Source organism: Vulpes vulpes, chromosome 10 (assembly GCF_048418805.1).
Source record: "Vulpes vulpes isolate BD-2025 chromosome 10, VulVul3, whole genome shotgun sequence".
NCBI classification, from domain to species: domain Eukaryota; kingdom Metazoa; phylum Chordata; class Mammalia; order Carnivora; family Canidae; genus Vulpes; species Vulpes vulpes.
The window spans coordinates 92,925,058-92,948,605 of record NC_132789.1 but is presented as its reverse complement, the minus strand read 5'-3'; the positions used below and the strand labels follow the sequence as shown (position 1 = coordinate 92,948,605).

At 38.4% G+C, this 23,548-nt stretch overlaps 1 protein-coding gene across 3 annotated transcripts in view; it reads left to right on the top strand.

The window, feature by feature from the left end:
• The window catches only part of GASK1B (golgi associated kinase 1B), a 46,797-nt gene that overhangs the window by 7,982 nt on the left and 15,267 nt on the right, over positions 1–23,548 (top strand). For all 3 annotated transcript variants that reach the window (XM_072724921.1, XM_072724920.1, XM_026008104.2), the window contains one exon: positions 9,781–9,995. In XM_072724921.1, coding sequence (XP_072581022.1) covers positions 9,781–9,995 — 215 coding nt within the window. The remainder of the gene's footprint in view (positions 1–9,780; positions 9,996–23,548) is intronic.

Genomic DNA, 23,548 nt, shown 5'->3' with positions numbered 1-23,548 from the left:
GACTGAACATATTGGTGTGTTTTCTGCCAAACGATCCTTGCAAAAGTCATAAGTCATTTCAGAGATCACCAGCTACTACATGGTGCCGATACGTTTGTTTTTTTTTTTTAACAAAATATTTCTAAATGTTTATCTAAGATGGGAAAAGCAGACTACATTCATGTAAAAGTCAAGAGCATAAGAAAGCTCAGCACCCCTCTGTGATCTTCAATTTAGCAGCTTTGCCAAAGCTTCCCTAGCAGTCTGCACAGTGATGTGAATGAATCCCAAGGGACACCATTTTGGTAGCATTTAAGCATTGTACTATTTTTCATGCCCAGCATGGAAGATGCATTATGTATGCTTTATTTTTAGGATGCTGCTTTATTGCCACAGAGCTGTCATACCGAATTAAGGTAGCCTAGTTCCAGGAATTCTGTATGTCAAGGCTACTTAGATGACAAACTGCAGGCACCCCACCAGCTTCCATTTAAATTCATTGTGGATCCCAAGTCGCTCACTGTTTTCCAACTTGCATTGCCTCATCTTATTATAAAGTAGGAGAAATACAGTGTGTATTTTCCACTCTCTTTTAGAGTCCTCGTGGGTAGCACTCTTATTTGTTGGGTGATGAGGCAGTTGCCAGGGCAGACATTTCAAGTGATTTTAGGCTCTCAGTTCAGGACAGAGCATTTTGTAGAGAGCAATGAGGATAATGTAGATACCCCCACAACGTGGAAACACATTGACTCAAAATCCTAAAAGTCTTGGACATACGTGCAAACTTTCTTAAAAGATTTCTTTGGGAGTCTAGGAATCACATTTTGTTGTGAAAAATCAGGATTGAAAGCACATTGTGTTATCAGAAAAGCCCTGAGGGTGTTACTTTAGCAATCAGATGGAGCTGGTCTGCTCAATACTTTCTTTCATTGGTGAACAAAAGTTTGCTGAACATCTGCTCCAAGCAGCACTCTGCTTGAGTATCCTCCTGTTTGCTCACTACATACCTTCGTAGACAGGTAGGGGTACCCAGTAACCTTCTCTGCCTTGCCTCTGCAACTAGTCCCTTGACCCTCATGTGGCGAGGGTAGAAAGCACAATCAGTGTCATCACAGCGTGAAGGTGTACGTGCCTCGGTTCCATGCAATCTGCTTCCTTCTCCAGTATCACATTCATCTTTTCTCCTTCTAAGAAATATGTTATTGAGCACCTGCCCTGTGCCAGCCGCTCTTTTAGTCTTTGGGGGCCACGTCAGTGAACAAAAAAGTCGAGACTCCCTGCCTCTGTCCAGCTGGCACCAGTGGGCCATGTGAGAGTTTGGTGGCCCAAAGGGAGTCTTCTTCCGCCACTGATTTCAGGATCTGCTCAGAACCTTCTTGGGCTCAAGGTTATGATCTTTCCATTAGGACTGAATATGTTATCGTCTTTGGACTGGCCTAAGGAGCATGCAGGTGCAGAAGGACTGGCTTGGATTTTGGATTTTGGTTAATGGGCAAGTATTGCAGTCCTGTTGGGTTGTAATTAACGTTTGCTTTCCAGGCCCTGTTTTAAACATGGGGAAGACGCCGTACACTCTCTAATCCAAACAGCCTTGTAGTTAAGGGCGTGGGTTGCCACATTAGTTTTCTAGGGCTGCCATCACAAAATACCATAGGCTAAACAGCATATGTTTATCTTCTCACAGTTCCGGAGGCTGGAAATCTAGGTGTCCACAGGTTTGCTTTCTGCTGAGACCTCTCTCCTTGGCTTGCAAATGGCCACCTTCTCCCTTTGTCCTCACAAGGCCTTTCTTCTGTGCCTGCCTGTTCCTTATGTCCCTCTGTATGCAAATCCCTTCTTAGAACAGCACCAGTCATTTGGGACTAGGGCCCACCATAAGGGCCCCATTTTAACCTAACTACCTCTTTAAAGGCCCTGTCTCCAAATACAATCCCATTCTGAGGTACTGAGGGCTTCAACGCATACATTTGGGAGGAACATAGTTCAGTTCACTACAACTGACGATCTGGACTTCCCGAGTTTGAATCCTGATTCTACCACTTGTGAATCAAGTGGGTTTGTGAGCTCAGAAAAATGAACTTGATAGTCACGGGGCACCTTATTTCTTAATTAGTATCCTAGGGATGACGACAATAAAAATGATGATGTTAGCAGTATTTGCCCCATGAAGTTGTGAAAACTAAGTGAGTGATGTGAAAACAATATTTATAAAAGAGCCTAACACAATGTAACACTCAGTAAATGTTACCTCTTTTTATCCGATTTTCAAGCTGATTCAGCTCTTTGTGGTGTGTTTGCCTACATTTTCTGAATGTGTTTATCTAGATTAACATTTACTTGAAGTAAACAGGCACCTAGAGTGGTCACTGGAAGAAAGTCCTTGGAGCTGATAGTGGCTTATGCCATTCTCTCTCATCTGTGAACACTACGCACTCTACATTTATTATCTCACAACATTTCCCAATGGCCCCATACACGAGGTGTTGTTAGACAGACTTTCTGTGGAAGCAATGAAGCTCAGAAGATTATACGTGTCCTCCAAAGGGCCACAGGTCTTGTGTAGCGGGGTTGGAAGAAGCCCAGCGCCTTGTTCTTCATCACTGTGCTATCCTGTCCCCCATGAGCTGTTCACCTCGTGTGTTAGCCTCCAGGGGTTGTGGCCTGGGGCTTTCCCAGTTAATCATACATCCGGATTGTAACCTGCTTTCTCCACTGCCTTGCAGTCTGATTCCTGACTTTAGCCATGACACCTCCACTATTCCGCTTCTCATGACAGTGATCTGGGGTCAGGAGGAGAGAGGCAGGTGGGGGTTTCTAGCACCCTCATTTTCATTATTATTCCAGTGACTCACAGGATTATGGAGACCTGGGAGTGGACTGTTGTTGAGCACAAGCTGACTGGAACCAGGTCGTGGAAACCTCTGCATATCCTCACCTTTGTTTCTCAACTTTCTCTCTGATCTTTCTTAGCTCGGTTGAGAGTGAGGACAGTCCAATCACAGCTTACTGTAAGGATGTCCCACTAATCAAACTTTGATTCAGAGCCCATTGACTGACAGTTCTTTGGAACTTCAGGGCTCTAGATGAAAATTGAAGCATTCTGAAAAATTCATTCATTCTCCAACATTTTTTTTTTAGATTTGTTTGTTTGTTTATTTATTTAACACAGAGAGAGAGAGCACAAGCAGAGGGAGCAGCAGAGGGAGAGGGAAAATCTCTGCTGAACAGGGAGCCTGATGTGGGGCTTGATCCCAGGACCCCGAGATCATGACCTGAGCTGAAGGCAGATGCTTAACTGACTGAGCCACCCTGGTGCCCCAATTCTCCAACATTTTTGAGTGCTTGCTTTGGTGCAGACATCATGTCAGGACTTAGAGGTCCAAAGATGATTAAGAAATAGTCCCTGTTCTCACAGAACTCTCAGCTTGAAGGGTAGGAGACAGCTAAGCAACTGCACCATATAAAAAAGGTATGAGGAGGACCTCAATGGAGATATTTTGAGGAGGCCTTGCAGGCATAGAGAGGGAAAATTTAGCCCAAAATGTGTGCGTGGTGGGGGGGGGGGGGGTTGGGGGGACATTGTAAAAACTTCTTGAAGAGCTAATGTCAGAACTGGATCTGAAGTCACTGTGGGTGGAGTGAGAGATGGAGTGGGTGTCGGAAGGGGAGAGAGAATAGATGTGTGAAAAACTTGTGAAGGCAGAGGTACTTAGGAAATCTCAGAGCTCTGAAGGACATGAGGATTTGGGAGGGTTGTGAGCGAGGATGAAGTGAGATAAAGCTGTGGTGCTCAAGAGTGCCTGGGTTTGATGTCACGTAAGGACATGGATTTTATCTTGCAGATAATGGGGAATCATTGAAGGGTTTGAAGAAGAGAAACGATAAAATGAGTTTTGCATTGTAGGAAGGTCACCCTGGGCAGGAATTCATGGCTCCTTTATCTACATTAATGAATACTAAATTGCCCAGGACTGTGGTCATCCTGATGTGACCAAGACCTTGTTCACAAAATACGATTGTTTGTGGAGCCTGGCACAGTGACCATATCATCAGCACCCTTGGAAGTCACATTTGATTTCTGTTTTTTTTTTTTTTTAATGGAATATCGAGACAGGAATTTTCTGGGAGTTTTCATTTCTTAGGAGGAAGTCCAGGGCAGAGCTAGAAAGCAGAAGTTCCTGTCCATTAGTCAAAGGTTCAGAAAAGAGAAGGACACTTTGTTTTTAAAGTAGAATTGGTGATTTAGATTGTTTAAATAGCCTGTGACGGAGGAAGTCACAAGATACTCTCCTTTCCTGCTTCACACTTAGCTAACTCTTGAGGAAATATGGAGATTATTGTAACCCAGTCCAACCTAGAGAAAACAAGTGAAAAACAATTAAAGAGGTAAAGAAATACTTTCTTTGTGGTTTGAAGAAATGTGGTATAAATCACCCAGCAATCTATTTCTGAGACAGGACTCGATTGGCTGTAGAGCATCTCGACCTATGAAATCTATAGAATTCGATCTCTCTTTTGCCTCTCCTTTTTTAAATCATAAAGACCTCACATAGGTGTGTTTTTTTTTTTTCCCAGTATTTGACAAGTGCCACATTTTCAGTATTTCACTGGTTTCTGACTCAACCCTGAGGTGATTTGGAAGGTACTCTTCTCATACCTCGGGGAACTCAGTGCCTTAGTCAAGGTGCCTGGGGGATTGGCCCATGTTCCTTGGGGACTAGTGATAAATCAGGGGTAGAGTCAAAACATTTGTGATTTCTTTTTCTACCCCCCGCCCCCAATATTCTTAGCTCCTTTTCAGTGAAGTTTCTTCCCCTTATTGACTGCGACATTTCAGCATATAGCTATTCTAGGGCTCGGTATTTCTTCATTTCTTAACTTTGCAGTGAAAGCTCAATCCTTATGTCAGCCCTTCACTTGTTCCCTTCAAACACTTGTTCAACTGGCAGATATTTTTGTCTGATCATCATTAGGTGTGCACATTTTTCTATTCCTACTAAGCCTCCAACTCTCTGAGGCTGGGACCTTGCCTGGGAGGGGGGTCTTGTAAGGCTTCCCATCTTTGCTGTGCCTCACTGAGCTCTTTCTGTCCGAAACCCGGGAACTAAGAGGTCCACTGGAAGACAACTGTAAAAACTTGCATTCTGAATCAGTGAATCAACAGTATTTAGATTCCTCAGCCCAAGGTAAATCTCATCACATCCTTCAAATTTTCTCCTCCCTTGAGGCTGTCCTGGAATCTTGCATTCCATTCCTGTTTTCCCTTCACCCACCTCCACTGGCTTGTTCATATTTACCGACTCCAAGCCAAGAGATGGTGCCTGCTTTTTCACCTCAATCTAATACTTTTGATGGCCCAAACCCTACTGGGAGAGGCACTCGAGAAAAATAGAGCAGGCAATACTTAAGGGATCATTGGCAACGAGACACCTGCTACACTCTCATTGGAGTCACATCAACACCGGCAATTGCCTTTAGCAATTAGAGATCCAAGACACTAAGGTTTTCCTGCAACGCTGCTGATAGTTGTGGAGCCCAACAGAATCCATTTCTTATAACGAAGACAAGTCTCAAGGTTTGATTGGCCTTTGTTTTAAGAGATTTTGTAGGGTTGTTTTTAATGAAGGGCTCTGAATGGACACCCCCACCCCCACCCCCCAATCCTTTCCTGTCTGGTTCACAAGGAGTCTCGGAATAGTCCTGGAAGGTGGCCCGTATGATAGAAAGGACTTCGGATTTCAGAACTCAGAACGTTTTTAACTTATTTTTGTTCAGTGACAAACGCAGACAGATGCTCATGGCTCCATCCAGCATGCTTAGCATCCACCTGTAGTTCAACGACACTGGGTAGCCGGTGTTCAAAGTGAAGGACATTTAATAAATCCAGGCAAAGGAGATTGTGTATAGGACTCGTTCTTAGTGAATTTTCATGTTCATCTTCTCAAAAGATGTCTTCTTTGTGCTTTTGAAGAAATGTGGTATAAATCATAAATCTTTATTCTTTTGAATAAAGAATGGGCTTGGGAGAACATAAAAAATCAGGGGAAATATTCAGATTTTGGGAAAAACAGTTTTACTGGCGACTCTCATTTTTTAAGGCAGCTGTATAACCTTTAATTCACACAAACACCCACATATCTTTTAAAACCTGCTTTCTCACCACTCTGACAGTTAGAATTTTATCTCTTCACTGTTAAGATTTCTCTAGGGAGTACAATACTGCATCATTTTGACAAACTTGAATGCAAAGAGATGAATGCTCCTCATCTCTGAAACACTTCAGGGTAAGTTGCTTTAACCAGTTTCCTGTTTTCAGAGGCTATTTTTCTGTCATCCCTTCAGATCTATCAAAGTTCACTTAATTCTTTTAACAGCCATATTTTATAAAAAGTGGAATTCTTTTCTCACTAGTACTTGTAGCTCTGAGGTCTGGAGCCGTACTGACTACTGCTGTTATCTCAAGGGCCAGATGCACTGAGATGAAAGAAGAAGACCAGTGTGTACAAAGGACCCGTCCCAGCCACACTCTACCTGAGAACTTCTACTCACCCCACTTTCTTCTTGCTTTCTGGAAATCCCCCTTACCTGAGGTGCACAGATTGCCAGCAGGGCGGGATGGAACATTTTTATGTTATAGTCAGCATTGAAGCTATTTTGCTGAGGGGACATGGGTGGATGTGGAGAAAAACCCAGAATATTAATTGAAAACCAATTATTCCTAGCAGCTGAAAGCTCCCTTTGGCAGTTTGAGAACAGCTTTTTAAATAATAGTGTAGAAAATGTATCATTCAGAAAATTCAATTCACTAAAGTAGAGAAATGGTAAATGAAATACCGTACCCTCTTAGACTAGATCAGGGGTTGATACACTTCAGTCTGCAGCCCAGAGATGGCCCCTTGCCTGCTTTTGAATGGCTTATGAGTTACAGATGCTTTCCCCAATTTTTTAAAAGGTTAAAAAACCTCAAAAGAATAATAACATTTCTATGGCTTGAAAATGAAATAAAATGCAAATTTCAGTGTCTATAATAAAGTTTTATTGGAACACAGTCACATCTACCTGTTGTTTTTGAGTGCTTTTGTGCTATAGCAGAGCTAAATACTTGCTGGGTCAATAGTTGTGATAGACCAGGCGGCTCTCAAAGCCTAAAATATTTACTACCCACCTTTGACAAAATGTGCTGACCAGTAGGCTAGATTACTGTATGACAGTTAAACTGATGCCAATTAAATATAAATATTTAATTATAAGAGAAATGTTTGTGGTAAAATATTTAGTAAAACAATCATGACAAACTGTATATATGAGATAGTCTCAAATAGTTTATTTTCCTTTACCCTGGTGGAAATGTAAATGCCAAGAAAATAAATATAAATCGACATTCATTTATTAATTTAGTTAGGTTCAGTTTCTAGAACAATGCTTGGCACATAGTAGATGCTCGATAAACAAATGAAGGCAGTCAAAAACTGATAAATTGTGTGATTGAATAATAATATATAATAATAGTTTTAGCAAAAGCTTTCTGGAATATGCATACATGTTAGGACTTCAAATGCATGAGCCCATTTAATCCTAAAAGCCAGTTAGGGAAGGTACCTTCTCGCCCCCATTTTACAGAAGATGAAAGCAAGGCTTACAGAGGGTGTTTAACTTGTCTAATGTTACAAAGCTACGAAGTAACGTGACCAGAGTTCAAAAGAGCCTAAGCTCTCACCCATAAGCTCTACTTCTTAAATTTCTAAAAACAACGGACATTTTTAGGTGAGAAAGAAAGGGATGGGAAATTCCAGAAGTCAGTATATAAATCACAGAACCAATTACTAGAATAGGAGCTTATAGATGATTTTTGTTTTCTTAGCTTTACCCGCTAATGTTTTTCCACATTTCCTAAAATGAGTAGATTTGCTTTTAATTGCCTTAAAAATAAGAAACGAATGTTTCTAAAGGAGAGGAAAAACAGCCCAAAAGGTTAACTGTTTCAGTTGTTTCTGTAGATCATTTCCCTGCTTCTCTGCAGGCCTCATGTCGGTCTGTCTCCTGTATTGATTTGTGTTGTTGAGGTTCAGGATTAGGTTTCAACTCCCTCTGAATTTTCCTACCTATGAGGATCTCAAGTACTGTCTGCATATGACTTTAGTCCAGAGACAATGGGTAGAACTCCTCAGTGTTTGTCTTTACAAGTCCGAAGTACCATGTCTTTGGAAGCTATGTTGTGTCTTCCACTCACTGGGTTACATTGGTCACTACATGTAGTCTCCCACTCAAGATGAACTGCTTTTACCTGGACTTTACTATCATTATTTGTTACACTGGCATTGTATTTGGAGTCCACTCATTAAAAATTATATTTAGCTTATATCTAAGAAGACAATTAGATTTCAGCAGCCCCAAAACCGTTTAGAAAAGTCAAAGGAAATTAAAAAGGGAGATAGTGTTAAAAAAGAAGTTCTTTAGTTTGGATCTGTGGTCTGTCTGTCTGTCTGTCTCTCTCTTTGCTTAATTGTGTGTTGGTGACTGTGGCATACTTTCCAGAATCTAAAGGACTTTTTACATGCCCAGGCCTAAATTGCAAGGCTGAAAGGAGGTAGATTTTTCTTTTGAATAAAACTGGAAAGCAGATGATCCAAAGGATCAAGTGAATGCTACTAATATTATTGAGGTCACTGTAACAGCAAATTCAAGAGGGGTTAGAGAAGACAACTCTTTCTCATAGTAAAGCCCAGACATAGGTAAGAGCTCTACAAAAGGCAAACCAGCAAGACGGTGAAATAAATGTCTTTGACCAAAGGAATACAGTCATAGATTGAGAACCTCTTAGGTTATTTAAAAGTGCTTTTAAAAATTCCTGTGATGTGTCTTAGACATTCCAGTCATAATTTCAGAGGCTTCTGTTGTCCAGGCCTGTTAAGAATGAGTTAAGTAGGCTTTTCCAGACCGTTGTGACTTTTTTCCCCCCACAAGCATCATTTTGATTTTTAACTTCCAAGTGAAGCCGCCTAACATCATCTCTCAGTGACTTTATTTGGCAGAAATGGGGACTGGAAAAGGATGTCATTAGTTTTAAGCTTGAAGTATCATTTAATGGAACCTTAGTGATCATTCCTGTTTGTAACGACTTCACTTGGGCTCATCAGTCTTTATCTAGTCCAGCAGTGAAATTTCTAAACTATCAGGGTTGAGACAAAAACAATTAGAGTGACAGATTTAAAAAAAAATCATCTATGTGCACGCAGTTGCAGAAATGACATTTGTTTAAATGTACTTTGTGTGTGAGATTATGTGTGAATAAATGATCCATCACTAAGAGTGCTCCTGTTCCCATCAGAGAAGAAAAAGTTTCCATCTTGCTTCTTTTTTCTTTCTTTGGGGATTATAGTGACTAGTGTAAGCCGTGCAATTTCACTTTTAAATTTGTGACTTCTAAAAGTTCCTTTTCTGTGGCCTCAGAAAATCAGACAGTTGTTATTACAAATAGAGAGCAGCTCCACTTAGTTATTGAATACACAGTTATAAATGCCTGGACTCTTTCCCTTTTCGTGGTGGCTGCTTTTAGATGTGGAATAAAACCACATTAACCAGAGGACATTGCTATTGGTGATTAGTGGCTTATTCCTGTGCTACATCAATAAAAGGCCTTGTTTCGAAAATCTTTCACTGTCTAACAGGGACTGTGAAATATCATGTAATCAAACTCTTGCATTTGGTAGGTGACAGGGTGAAGCTGTGAGGGGCTGCCTAAAGACTCACACTGACTCATGCTAAACGTGCTAACGTGTGTTTGTTTTTTGGATTCTATAGATGGCCGCCCGTGCCCTCTCATTCTCTGGGACTCATCTTTATCTCCAGCAAGTAACGAGACCCACTCTTCTGTTAAGCTCACCTGGGGAACCTACCAACAGTCGTTGAAACAGAAGTGCTGGCAAAATGGTCGAGTACCCAAACCTGAATGGGGTTGTACTGAAATACATCACCATGAGTGGTCCAAGCTGGCACTCTTCGATTTTTTGTTACAGGTAGGTTTCGGAAATCAAATAAGTGGTTCTCTAAGACTGACACTGAGTTATGTAAGTCTAACACTAAGGAATTTTCTATACTTTGAATTTTGAGGAAGCCAGAGTTTAAGTTCTATGATGCTCTATTTGGCAAGTCTAATACTACGTTGCAAAGTTTTATATTCTTTTGGGAAATATTCAGAAACACCCCTCAGCTCTTTTGTTAGTTTCTGAAGGAGTTCTCCTTCAGTACTTCAGTCTTGCGATTGTCATACTCATTGTAGATCCAATTTATTGAGGAAGCCCATCAACAACTCAAGGTGACTGGTCTTCCCCCATTTGTGGAGTAAACTGATGTTTCCTGAGGTTAAGGACCTCATCCACATTCTGAAAACCTCTAAAAGCTGGAGCTGGGGTTCCCTGGGATCTGTTGATGGTAAAAATTTGACTTCCTTTCACACTGTATTTCCATCATTCCACATTGTGTTTCGTTGGTCACTACGCTTACAGCCACCATTTCTCTTGCTTTCTTTATAGTATTTTTTTTTCAAATATTTCATTAAGATTGGACATTGGGGAATAATAGAATAATAAATATTGACCATCTACATAATTGACACAGAATGTTACAGATTTCTTATAACCCGCTATCTCCTCTTGGCAAGGGGATCTCACAACTCTCTTCATTCCTTCATTCTGATTACTGCTTTTCTCTTCCTTCATCTTAGAAAAACCAGTTGACTGCTGTTGTTGCATTGCTAATTAGTATTTTGTGAAAATGTAAGAGTGTCTTAGGACATTTGCAAAACTTCTCCTTTCGGTGACTTGTGTGTGTGTGTGTGTGTGTGTGTGTGTGTGTGTGACATTGTGGGAAGGAACTAGAGACAGGTAAAAATGTAAGAAGGAAAACAGGTTAGTACAACAGCGCAGACTTTCAAGGGATTAGGAACTTTTAAGGAGAGGATGATTTATAGTGTCAGTGTTGTAAAACCACCAGTGAGAACTGAGCTAGAGAGCAGGCCATTTGGCAAAATTGCAGTCAAGAGTCACAAAAAAACTGTGGTAGAGTCCAACTACGAGGCTCAGACTGGTCTTAAGCATTGTATATGTATTAGCTCATTATTCCTTTTATTTAATATACTAACTGTGAGATAGTCATCTTCTCCCCATTTTATAGGTAAGTAAAAGGGAAACTGAAGCATAAAGACGTTATTATCGAGAACTGTGGAAAGTCTGAGAACTTACCTTTCTGTAAACTAACAAATTAACCAGCCACATGTTCGTAGATGCTAGCAGAGGACAAAAGACTCCTGGGCCAGAGGCTGACAGATGACTTCAATTATCATGGTATAGCAAGTGGCATGAGCTTCATGTCCCTTTTCCCCTCAAGTCCCATTGTGACGATACAGAATGGCCCTGGTGACTGCTACCTGTAGTGGTTTGTTTCACTACAGAGGAATTCTAAGCTTAGGAAACCCCTAATCTTATGAGAGGTTGCTAGCAAACCTGCCCAACATTGCCCCAGAAGCAGACATTAACTTTATCATCTTGGTCAGGAGATAAATCAGATCTGCTTGCCACATCAGTTGGAAACACTCTTTGTATCTTCCAAGGCTGTTTGCTCTACTAATATCCTTGGAGAGACAGTGCGGAGCAAAATCTGATGTAAGACATGCGGAAATGCCATGGAGAATTGTTTCTTAACAGTTATCTAACTTGTTTGATATTACATAACTAGTAAGTTCCTAAACTAGTTTTCAGCAGGTTTGGCTAATACTCGATTCCATATTTTTAATCATTGTTGTATGGAAACTACCAGGTTATCCTTAAGTGAATGAAGGGTGTTGGTGTAATAAAATGTATTAGCAATAAAGTGAGGAATGAGTGAAGATTTCTAGGGCTAAGTAGGTGAAGGCCGTGTGTTTGGAGTGTTGACAGTGTAGAGGTTGAAGTTTCTGAGGGTGATGAGGTAGAGGCAGGAGAGTGAAGAGATGATCCATGAACATGGCAGTGAAGTCTATGAAAAAAGAATGACCCTGAGGCTTGTAGCTGAGGAACAAAGATCTACTCTACACGGAATAGAGGGCAAAACCTTTTACAAGTTGTCTCTGGTGACATTTATGTTAATTCTGGAAACTTCAAGTAAATTGCTACCTACCTTCTGTCTTTGTCATTCTCCTCTCTATTGAGGGAAATCACAACGATCATTTAATCAATGATGATGTGTTTATGTAGCATCTACTGAACATTATACTGTAGAAAACTAACACAGGGGTAGCAAAGTAGTAAAGATGGTTAACCCCCTTGCCCTAACCCAAGTTTAGTTTTATAAAAAGTCGCTTAGGAAAGTACAGTTTATGAAACAAAGATAGATACATGTAAGAAGGGCTGGATGAAATAATATAAAAGTCCTTACTGGTATGAGGTTAAGGAGGGGAGAATACTTTGCCATGAAACAGTAAAGAAGGAAGAGTTTGAGTAAGATCACAGGCTGTAAATGATAAAGAGGGTGAGCACAAATGTGAGGAAGGATATGGGGTTGGCAATTTTCATATGATATTTAGGGCATCCTAAATATACCATTTGTCTGAAACACAGTCTTTTAGGGGAATAGTGATGGCTCCTGCCTATAAGCGATATGATAGATCATGGAGGAAGAGAGCTTTTTTCACAAGAGGTGTGTTCACATTGTAACTTCGGTTCATTACCTTGACTAAGAATGAATTCCAGCTGAACCACAGTTCCCTGAGTATATCAGCAGCTTTAATCATTGTACCCATTGTCTATGACCTTGAGGATGAATGTAGACACATCTCTATTATAAGTTTTCAATGAAGATAAATATTTTAAGTCCTTAAAATAATACTATTAATAATCTAACAATCATATAACATTTGCTATATGCTTGGCACTGTTCTAAGCACTCTGTACTGAGCACTAAGATATTAACTTATTTAATCCTCATAATGGTCCTATGAAGAAGTTTTTATTATTATTCATATTTTAGGTATGAGGAAATTAAGGCAAAGAGAAATTAAATAATTTGGCTAGAGTCACAACCGGTATCCAGTAGGATCTGGAGCTCAACTGAGGAGTTCTGGTTTGAGAGACAAACTTCTAAGCAATGCTTCCTCCTAATCATTTGATAAAGTAGTGGCACCATCATTTTCCAATTTCCCAAGCCAAAAATATGGGGATCATTTATATGCCTCATGGTATTTACCCTCACATCCATACAATGACCCAGCCCATCTTCTTTCAGGAATGGCTTATGCTCCTGTTTTAGTTCAGGCTTTGTAATTTATTACCTGGATGACTCCTTTGAGTCCACTCAAACTGTTTAAGCCAAGATCACCTTTGGCTTGAGATATTGAGAATCAGGCTGCTGTTATCTCTGCAGGAACTGATTCTATTGGCAGGTCAGTTCTATTTGTAATCTGCCTTCTTGCTCTTTCTGCCTGGGGAAGGTTGTGGGGGTGTCTTTCACATTCTTGGTAATCCATGAGGATGTGTGTTGCAGAGATCACATCCTCTTTTTACTGGAGATTGGAGTTCCCAATTTTGGCTCTGGCTAAAGCAATGAATCTAAAAGTCAGAAGTTAATTCGATTGTCAAGAGTTAATTTGATTGGCATCTACAAAAGTGTTTCAAATTATATATATGAGGATGGCATCTATGAGAATAGAGTTTTTTTTTTTATTCATTCAACACTTACTTGCTTCCCACAGTGCAACAGACAAAACGCTAATTTCCTCCAGATGCTGCAGCATTTTACAATTTTACCAGTAAGGTATTATAGTGTGTGTTTCCCTCTTTCTTGTTGATTTTGGGAAGTAGAGAACTAATTAATATTTTTACTGATTTTATGGAGGGGAGCAAGGTCTTTTATATTTCCAGTTTTTTCATTATGAATGTGATTGAAGATATCATATTTTCAAATGTTATCTATAGTCCATTTTTTGTGAGTTGCATGTTTATATCATTGTCCTTTTTATTGTATTCCATAGCTTTTCCTTTTTGATTTATAAAAACATTTTGTATATCATGAAAATTAACCATTATCAATCCTATATATCTCAAATAGTTTTTTTACTTTGTTGATTTTCATTTGACTTTGTTCATAGTAGATGTCACTCAGAGAAATTGTATGTTTTTTGTAAGTTATATCTTAATTGATCTTTTTACTTCCTGTATTTAGCATCATACTATGTTTATAGAGAGATGCTTATTAAAAATGTTTGCTGAACAAATAAACAAATAAATGAAAATGCATACGCCATTTTTCAGGAGTACCATAATAGTTTTCTCTTATACAATAATCCTTCTCATCAGTTACACTGAAATGTTTACTTTAAAGTCAAATATATTCCTTATTTAAATGGTGATTGGGAATGTGTTGGGAGTGTATTGGGTGGGTTTTGTTAACAATCTTAGAAAAGTTCTGCCTGAAGTAAACTAAAATAATTTGTTCTATGATGCTACAGCAAGGCAAGAGAATACAGAACCCAGTTGTTAATTTTCTGTACACAATATTCTTTTTGTTTTACCCAATTAACAAATCTACATTCATAAAGGCTGTGCCATTTTACCGTAAAATGTGATAGAGGCACAAGTAACCTTTTATTCTTGAAGCGTGGGGGTATGAACTGTAGAGACAAAAATTCACCTTCCTTAGGATGACAAAGAATAGTATTCTAGAGAGCATTTTAGTTTCTAAGATTTGGGAAATTTCTATCAAAAGGTCATATAAAATATCAGGAAAAGATTTAGGATGTAGAAAACTTAGTTTTTGAGCTCAGAGATAATCTGTTAGGAACTGATATCCTGGAGCCAGCCTGCTAAATTTCAATCCTAATTTCCAATACTATTTTTTAACATTGATAAGTTACTTAACCTCTCTCTACCTTGGTTTCCTCAGGAATAATAATATTGTTTATAGAGAGAGCTATTGAGAGAATTCAATACATTTACACACATGAAGAATTTAGAATAATGCCTGGTACATAATAGGTTCAGGGAGTATTATATATTAAGAAATTGACCATCCAGAAATAATAGTAGAGGTTAACATCAATATAAGAATTAAAGTATTTTATCATTTTTATTCATTAAATTGCCAGTCTTTCCCAGATCGTTACATTTTTCTACTCTTATGTACTTATATTAGAGATCTTGGCCTATTAAGTTTTAATTATTTTTGACTAGTCTGTCTTTTTTAATAAGCTGTGAATTTCTCAAGGGCAAGTCCCTGTCTTATCCAACTCTGTAACCTTTCAATTAGTAGTAGAGTATCTGAGAGTGTCACATTCAGGGTGTTATTTTTTTTGATTAAAGAAAACTATCTAGTTATATTAAAATATTAAATCAAAAGTGCCAAATTAAAAATGTTAAAAGTGAAAGAAATAAAATTGTAATTGCACCAAAGAAATGAAGTTTTGTAAAATAAGAGAATTAGAAGTTTAGAAAATGAAAAATCAAATGAATAGAAAACATTTAATATTTTTACTATTTATTGGAGTTCTTCTTGTACTTACATTTTCTAAGTATAACTTTATTTCATGGGCAATTAAGGAGTGTTTAGATAGAGGAGGACTAACAGAGATGTGTTTTTGGAGCTGTTTGCTTCCACCTTCAACAAAATAAGTTACATATATTTCTTTCCACGTGGACTGGACAGACTTTTGGGCCCCTTTCTGTCCCAGACACTTGGCAGGTTTAGTGCTGGTGCGAAGATGGATGAGATCCTGTCCCTGACCTCAAGAGTTATGGCAGTCTAAAAACAGAGACAATCATAACAGAATGTATCAAGTGTCATAACTGAGTTACGATTAACATCCTTTGAAACAAATAAGGTGCTATTAGTTTTTAGAGATGTGTAGAGAATGTAGACAGAGAATGTGACATTCAATGTGGAGACTGAAGACCTTGCAGGAATCAGGTGAGTACAGGAGACAGGGTTTCGGAGAGAGGGATTCTAACAAAGGGCTAAAGATGTAAAAAAAAAGTTCTGAATGGGAAAAACTATGCTTATGGAAACTTCCTGTTCCATTAGGTAGTTTCCTCCTCAGTGACTGTAATAAACTTATTTTCATAAATTCAACAAACAACAATAATATGAATTGGTATGTCTTTTATCAACTCTCTTAGCTCTTACCTGGCTTCTAATGATTCAGTTCTGGAATATAATACATTATATTAATAAGTGTAATCTTTGACCTATTCTCTTTTATTCTTTATCTATGCATAATTTTTTTCCAATTAATGATGTGATAATAGTAAAAGTAAACATTCCAATCAACTATCATCTAAACAAGAGAAAATATAACTTTTCACTAAAAGAGTATTTGTTTCTGCAGGAATATCCAAATGCTAGGCAAAGAAAGATTCCAACTATGGCCTCCATAATAGATTATGAAGGTCTTCCAAGCATTCCCCTCCTTTTATCCCTACTACTCAGTGATCAAGGATTTTGTCTCCAACTTTCTGAGATCACTCACAGACAGACACTCTGACAGCAAAAGGCATAGCAATCCTGGGTCTTGGACCCTGGGATTTCTAATAGTTTGGGTCAGTTTTGCTGTTTTGCAGAAGTAGCACTGTCAATCTAAATAGCTTGTAGCCTAAATAGCTTGTAGCATTAAGTCCAAACAAGAAAATAATAGAGTTTTTTTTTTGTTTATTTGCTCGCAAACAATGAGAAAATATATGTCTTATATATGATATAAGACTGTCTTGTCTTCAAGTAGCAAAGAAAGTGATTAGCTTTGGCAATATTGGTTGCTGAATTGACAGGAATTTGGGGAACAAAGATGGCCAAGGATCACAGGGTTTTGAAAACACTACTGCTTCATAAAAAGAAATCTTCACAATTTCTTTTTATGTTGAGAATCACAGGGGTTCAGTTGATGGCTGAGTCACTTACTAAGGTAAAGGACATGGGAATGTGATACTCGGGGCATCAAAAATGACCAACTCTAAACTCTGAAGGTACAGATGTGCTAAGAACTGAAATCTATTGTGATTTCTACAGAATTTTAATTGTTTAATTGTGCCCTTTGTTATAAATGAAATTCAAATGTCTGACTTTGACATAGTTTCTACTATATACATGTCCATACTTTGTCACTAGGAGAAAATATTTTCAGTATTATTGATGCTGTGATGCAGGGGATTATCTATTATTTAAAGAGGCCTCAAGAGACTTACCAAATTATTTTGTGACTTTATAGTTTTATTCTTCTAAGCACTGCTTACCATACGTGAGCAAATTGGCCAGAAAAGCTGATATTTCCTGGGCACCTATGTTTAGATATATAGGGACAGGGGAGGTGATGTAAAAGAAGCGTACAGATTTGCTTCTGTATCAAACAACGTAGAGATTTTTGCAGAGAAGAGGAGATAGATGAAATGGCTAACCTATGCCAAGGAAATTTATTAAGGAAGGATTTGGGCTATCTTACTAGTAGAAGGAAGTTTGACTTACATATTTTTTAAGAAATATTTTATTTATTTTTTTCATGAGAGACAGAGAGAGAGAGAGAGAGAGACAGAGAGACAGAGACACAGGCAGAGGGAGAAGCAGACAGAGAAGCAGGCCCCACGCAGGGAGCCCAACGTGGGATTTGATCCTGGGACTCTAGGATCATGCCCTGGGCCAAAGGCAGGTGCTAAACTGCTGAGCCACCCAGGGATCCCCGACTTACATATTTTTATTCAGTTATTTTATTATACAACTTCAATTCATGACTTTATTTTTAAATAAAGCATCACAATTGGAGAGGGCACAAAGAATATTTTTATGCATATATAGCTAAACAATACTTCACTTTAAATAGCCAATGATCATGTCAGCCTTTCTTTCTTTCTTTTTTTCTTTTTCATGTCAGCCTTTCAAACTTGATATCTAGAAGCAAATTTGTCACCTCATGCCCTGACAGTTTGCTCTCTTGACTTACCTGTTTCTATTCATAATATTACTATTTTTAAAGTCAGTCAGGTCAGAAATTTTTGAGTCAACTTTGAATCTTCCTTTGCTTTGTGCGTCATTTTTAAGAAGCACTAAACTTTGACAGTTCCTCAGAATCATTCCAATTACATGTTCCTTTTCATCCCTATTAATGATATCCGAATCAAACTCTTATCACTATAGGTCTGATCTCCTTATCTCTGTCTTTCCCACCTGCAACTTATGTGTGATCCATTGCTGAGTTGACTTTTTGTACTTTCCTTTAAATTGTTTTAGTTGCTTCTTACAAAAATAAAAAATAAAGCTCTGAAGATTTCCGTATGATTGGAAAATCAATTTTATTTTTTTTGTTTTTATTTATTTTTTAAAAAATTTTACTTATTCACTTGAGATAGAGAGAGAGAGCACCAGTGTAGAGAGAGGTAGAGAGAGAGGGAGAAGTAGACGCCCTGCTGATCAGGGAGCTCAGTGTGGGGCTGGATCCCAGGACCCTGAGACAATGACCTGAGCCAAAGGCAGATGCTTATCCATCTGAGCCACCCAGGTGCCCCTAAAAATAAATTTTAAATGTCTTATTGAGTTAAAAATTTTTATATGAAAAAACTTAAACATATACAAAAATAAATGAACCCTTGGGTACCTGTCATCCAGTTTCAACAATTGATAATCAACTCATGACCAGGCTTGTTTTATCTCTATCCCAATCTACTCCCCATTCTCACATTAATTTGGAGCAAATCCCAGACATCATATTCTTTCATCCGTAAATATTTAAGTATCACTAGAAAATAAAACTTAAGCATAGGACTATTAAAACATTCAAAAGAAAAATTAGCAATAATTCCAGTAACTTATCCAGTAAATTGTCTAATTTTTAATTGACTTATAAATGTTCTATTTGTATGTTTGTTTGCTTATATATTTATTGTTTAGGTTTGTTTACTTGAAGCAGGATTCAAATAAATCCTACACTTTATCAGTTGATATGTCTTTTAATTTATAGACTCCTCCACCCCCAACTCTTCCTTTTTTTTTTTTTTTCCCTTACCAGTTTACTTATTGACGAAAACATTTGCCTATCACATGAAATGCTTATCATGGTACCTGGCTGCCTTGGTCTGAATATTTGTGTCTCACCAAAATTCATACATTGAATCTTAGCTTCCAACGTGATGGTATTGGAAGTGGGGCAGGGGGGCTTTAGGAAGTGGGTAGGTCATGAGGGCAGAGCACTCATGAGTGGGATTAGTGCCCTTGTAAAAGAGGCCCAACAGAGTTCCCTAGTCTCTTCTACCAAGTGAGGACAGAGTGAGATGTTGTAGTTTGCATTAGGAAAGAGGGCTTTTACCGAAACCAGACTGTGTTGGCACCCTGATCTCACATTTCCAGCCTCCAGAACTGCAAGAAATAAATGTTGTTTATGAATTACCCAGTCTGTGGTATTTTGTTGTAGCAGCACAAGTGGAGTAAGGCAGTGGCAGATAGAAAGTACTCAGTGGATCAGCATAGAGATTATCTAGAATCGCCCCGTTTATAAGACTTTGAATGTATATCTATACACATAGCTGTGATTTCCTGAATCTCCAAATACTGCAAGTCCTCAGTAGTAGGACTCATGTCTGTTTTTTTCTGTGAATTTTCTGCAGCAAAGAGCTGCTCATTATAGCTTCTGATGCTGTAGGAAACCATGAGATCATATAAGGTTGTTTCCATGGACTTGCCATTCAGGTCAAGTTGGGGTAAAGGACTATCATATTTGCTTAGATGATGGACTTCAGAGAATACATTCTTACATGTTTGTTAGTTGCAGGGTTCTCAGCCTATAGAATCTGGGAAGCTGGATGGGATTAGATTCTGAAATTCTGTTTCCTGTTCCTCAATGTCTCTATTCTCTTTGTTGAGACATGGAAAAAAAAAAAAGCAACAATCCAAAGAACAAAGACTAACAACAAATACCATATTTCCACCTTCTAGGATTATTCTGTCAACTTTTTTTTTGTATATTTGCTTTTATGATTTACTCTAGAAATATAAACATATTAAAAATAAGTTAAAGTCCCATTTGACCATCTCTTCAGGTCCCCTTCCTGTACTTTCTCTAAATAGATGATCACTGTCATGAGATTAGGCTGCATTCTTTCAGTCAATTTAAAAGTAACTTTATATGCATAATAAGTGGATATTTGTGTGTTTTTAAGAATCTTACATACTTTAAGTGCAGTTGACCACATGCTATTCCTGTCCTTTTACCAATTAGAGAGAAGCAGGGGTGAGGCAGGCTGTGGTTTTATGATGCCAGAAAAAGGGATGTTGTGGGAGGTGGATATTAGGGAGATTATATTCCTGAGACCATAGGTCTGCAAGGCAGAAGCCAAGAAATTTTCCTTAGATTGAAACAGCATCTTAATGTAACAGATCCCTTAGGGCACTTATTTACTGCTTCTGGCCACTTTGGCATCATATGAAAGGCTTTGCTTGGCCTCATAGGTGTATTATTTAGATGGTTTATTCTATAACCCTTTGTTCTTTTTCCTGTTGTCATAGCATAGTACTTTTTATTTTACTTTATGAACAACAAAAATCCGGAATTACAAAGAGTACAGGACACTGCTCATGAGATTCAATCAAATTGAGCAAACCTGAATTGAGGAATTTCTATGTTCTGTCTAGACAATTCCTAATCAACCTGTGAGGCTCAGTCATCATTTGAGATTTTGTGACTTGGCTCTGAATCTGACACAATGTCATTTCTATGCCTGGGAACTATTGTGCCCTTCTTTCTCGGTGTGATTTCTTTCCAAATGTCCTCTTGGCTAAGCCACATAGCCAGTTCCCCTTTGACTATTCATGGAATAACATCCCATTCACACATGCTGGCTCCTTCGGAATCCTCTCTTCCAAAGAGTCTGATGTAGGGAGTCTGTGAAACCTGCAGAAAACCGACCTGCGAGACTGTACCTGCCCCCTCAGCAGTTAAGCATTCTCAAAACCTCAGGCAGATTAGGAAACCAAGAGCAGAATTATATTGGCCAGCACTTCAAAAGGCAAATAGTTTCACTTTTTATGGCCTTTAAGTGGAATGTACATCTGCTGCTAAAAATTTTCTACAGGAATATGACAGGGTTGAGAAAGTAAACACAAAGGCACTGGCCCATGAGTCCCTGTTTTGGGCTTTGACATCATCGCTCTAGTAGAGGCCTGGCTTTTGGAGACTACGTTGTCTCACTTCACAGCATGGAAGCTATTTATTTGGTTTTCAGGGAGGCAACTTTGAAGAAAAACAGTTGTCTAGCCATACTGACCCCGGTTTATCACAGAGGCATGGCTTATTGGCCTTTACCACAAGAATGTGTTTTGCTGGATCCTGGTCCGCTTCTTGTTAAGACTTCCCTGTATCTCAAAGCATATCCCTCCTGTTCAGGAGCATATGAGCTCCTCAGATGTTGGCTTTCAACGTAAAAGCTTTTAGAATTTTATATATTCTTTCCATCCACCGTCTAGCATTTATTCTCAGGGATTTCTGGCATTGATTATAGTAAAGCCCAATTTGCATAAAATGTGGACTCAGAAATTGGCTCACGTAGTCTTTGCTCTTTTATCAGTCTGAATCAAAGGGGAAAATGTCTGGTCAAATAAGTTATATTCGTAAAGTTCATATTGCTGAGCGACAAACAACTCAACATTCCTGGGTCAATTTTAATTTAATTATTAGCCAAAAGCATGTTATGTTATTTAACGATATACTGCTTTTGCTTATTTCAACACTTGCCCTGGAATTTATAGACTGTGCTGAAATGGAGTAGTGCATAGTAACTATGTCTCAATCCTAAAATGTGTTGTATACATAGCTGGACTGGAGAGATCAGGGATTTGAGGAAGCCTGTGTGATTCCATAACAACCTTTTGATATTCAAAGATTGTTTAATGCATCGCTTGAGCTAGCTGTGGGATTGGCTTCCCCACTAATCCTATGCCATTGAACCACAGACAATTTAAAACCAAACTTAACTGCTGTGTTCTGGGGAAATAGGAGGTTTAAGCATCATGCCTGGATAAATCCACCAGGAAGCAAATAAAAAACCATGGAAAACTTAATACAATAGTATATTCATGGGAACACCTGAGAGGCCAGACAGATACCCATGGGCCTCAATATAGTTATTTTTTGGTATAATTATTTTTAAAAGATGTATTTTTAAAAACTTGCCTGATCTAGTAGACTCAGAGAGGGTTGAGAGCTGGTTCATAAAGATTCTTTTGGTTCCACGCTCTTGCCAGCCGTATTCAAGTTGTTATTTAATGGACATAGATAACTAAGAGATAAATGGAGCTTCAAAAATTTGTTACTGATAGGATTGTTTGGGACATTGGCTTTTTTTGTGGCCATTTCAGGGGGTCCATGAGGTCAATACTAGTTCCATAATAATGTTAAGATGGTTTTTGCTTTTTTCACTACGTTGATGTTTGCAGTAATGGGTGAATCTGGTGGTGCCTTAGCATGAATCAGAGCTGGCGCTGAATTATACCAACTGCTGTCCTACTCTTCATTGCCACTGTGCTCACAAGAAAAAAATACACGAAAAAAAATGCCTGATTCACTTAAGAATGTCCTTGATGAAGCAGTGAAACTATTAACTTTCTTAAATCCTCCATGTAAATATGCATCTTTTAAAAATTCTATTTGAGGGGCACCTGGGTGGCCCCATCGGTTAAGCATCCAACTCTTGATTTTGGCTCAGTCATGATCTCAGACTCTTCATTGGGTTCTGAGCTTGGCATGGAGTCTGCTTGAGATTCTCTCTCCCTCTCCTTCTGCCCCTCCAGCTCATGCTCTCTCTCTCTCTCTCTTCCTCTCTCAAATAAATACATCTTTAAAAGAAAAATAGTTTAAAAAATAAAAATTCTGTGTGATAACCCAGGAAGAATGCCTAGAGCACTTCTAATTCCTCCCACAGAGCAGTGGTTGTCTAGAAAAAAACTTTATGCAGTTGTTTGGATTGTGAGAGGAACTAGCTGCTTTTTTCATTAAACATCATTTTTACTTGGAAGAACAATTTCATTTCTCTTATTATTCTGTTAGAAAGTATAGCAATTTCTTTAAAAGTATGTTAACATGTAACAGATATGTCTGCTATTTTTAAATAAATTAATACATAAATCATTTTTTCAGGTTTCATTTCTATATGGTAAATAGCCCACATAAAGTAATCCTTTTTGGTGTCTTCAATAACTGTATGTGTCAAAGGTACTTAAAAAAACTTCGAGAAGCATGGCCTGGAGTAGTTTTTCTGAAAAAAAAAAAAAAAAAAAAACAAAAACTTTCCTTTGGATGGTAGCTCATAAATTCAAAGGTATTACATTTCTGTGATTCTAAGATTCTGTGATTTTGATTTTAAGATTTTGAGCTTTTTACAAGAAAATGGGTAGAAGAAAACATGGAGGTCTGGCCTAATGAGAGGTCTTTTCATAGTTAGCTATCTGCATTAGATAGGTTTGAAGAGGTGAGATGAGTGAAGCCAGCGTTCATTGTTTCATTTTTTCAACAATTTTTGAGTATGTGCACTATGCAGAATATGGTGTTTTTGATCAATGTGAAAGCTACACAGTG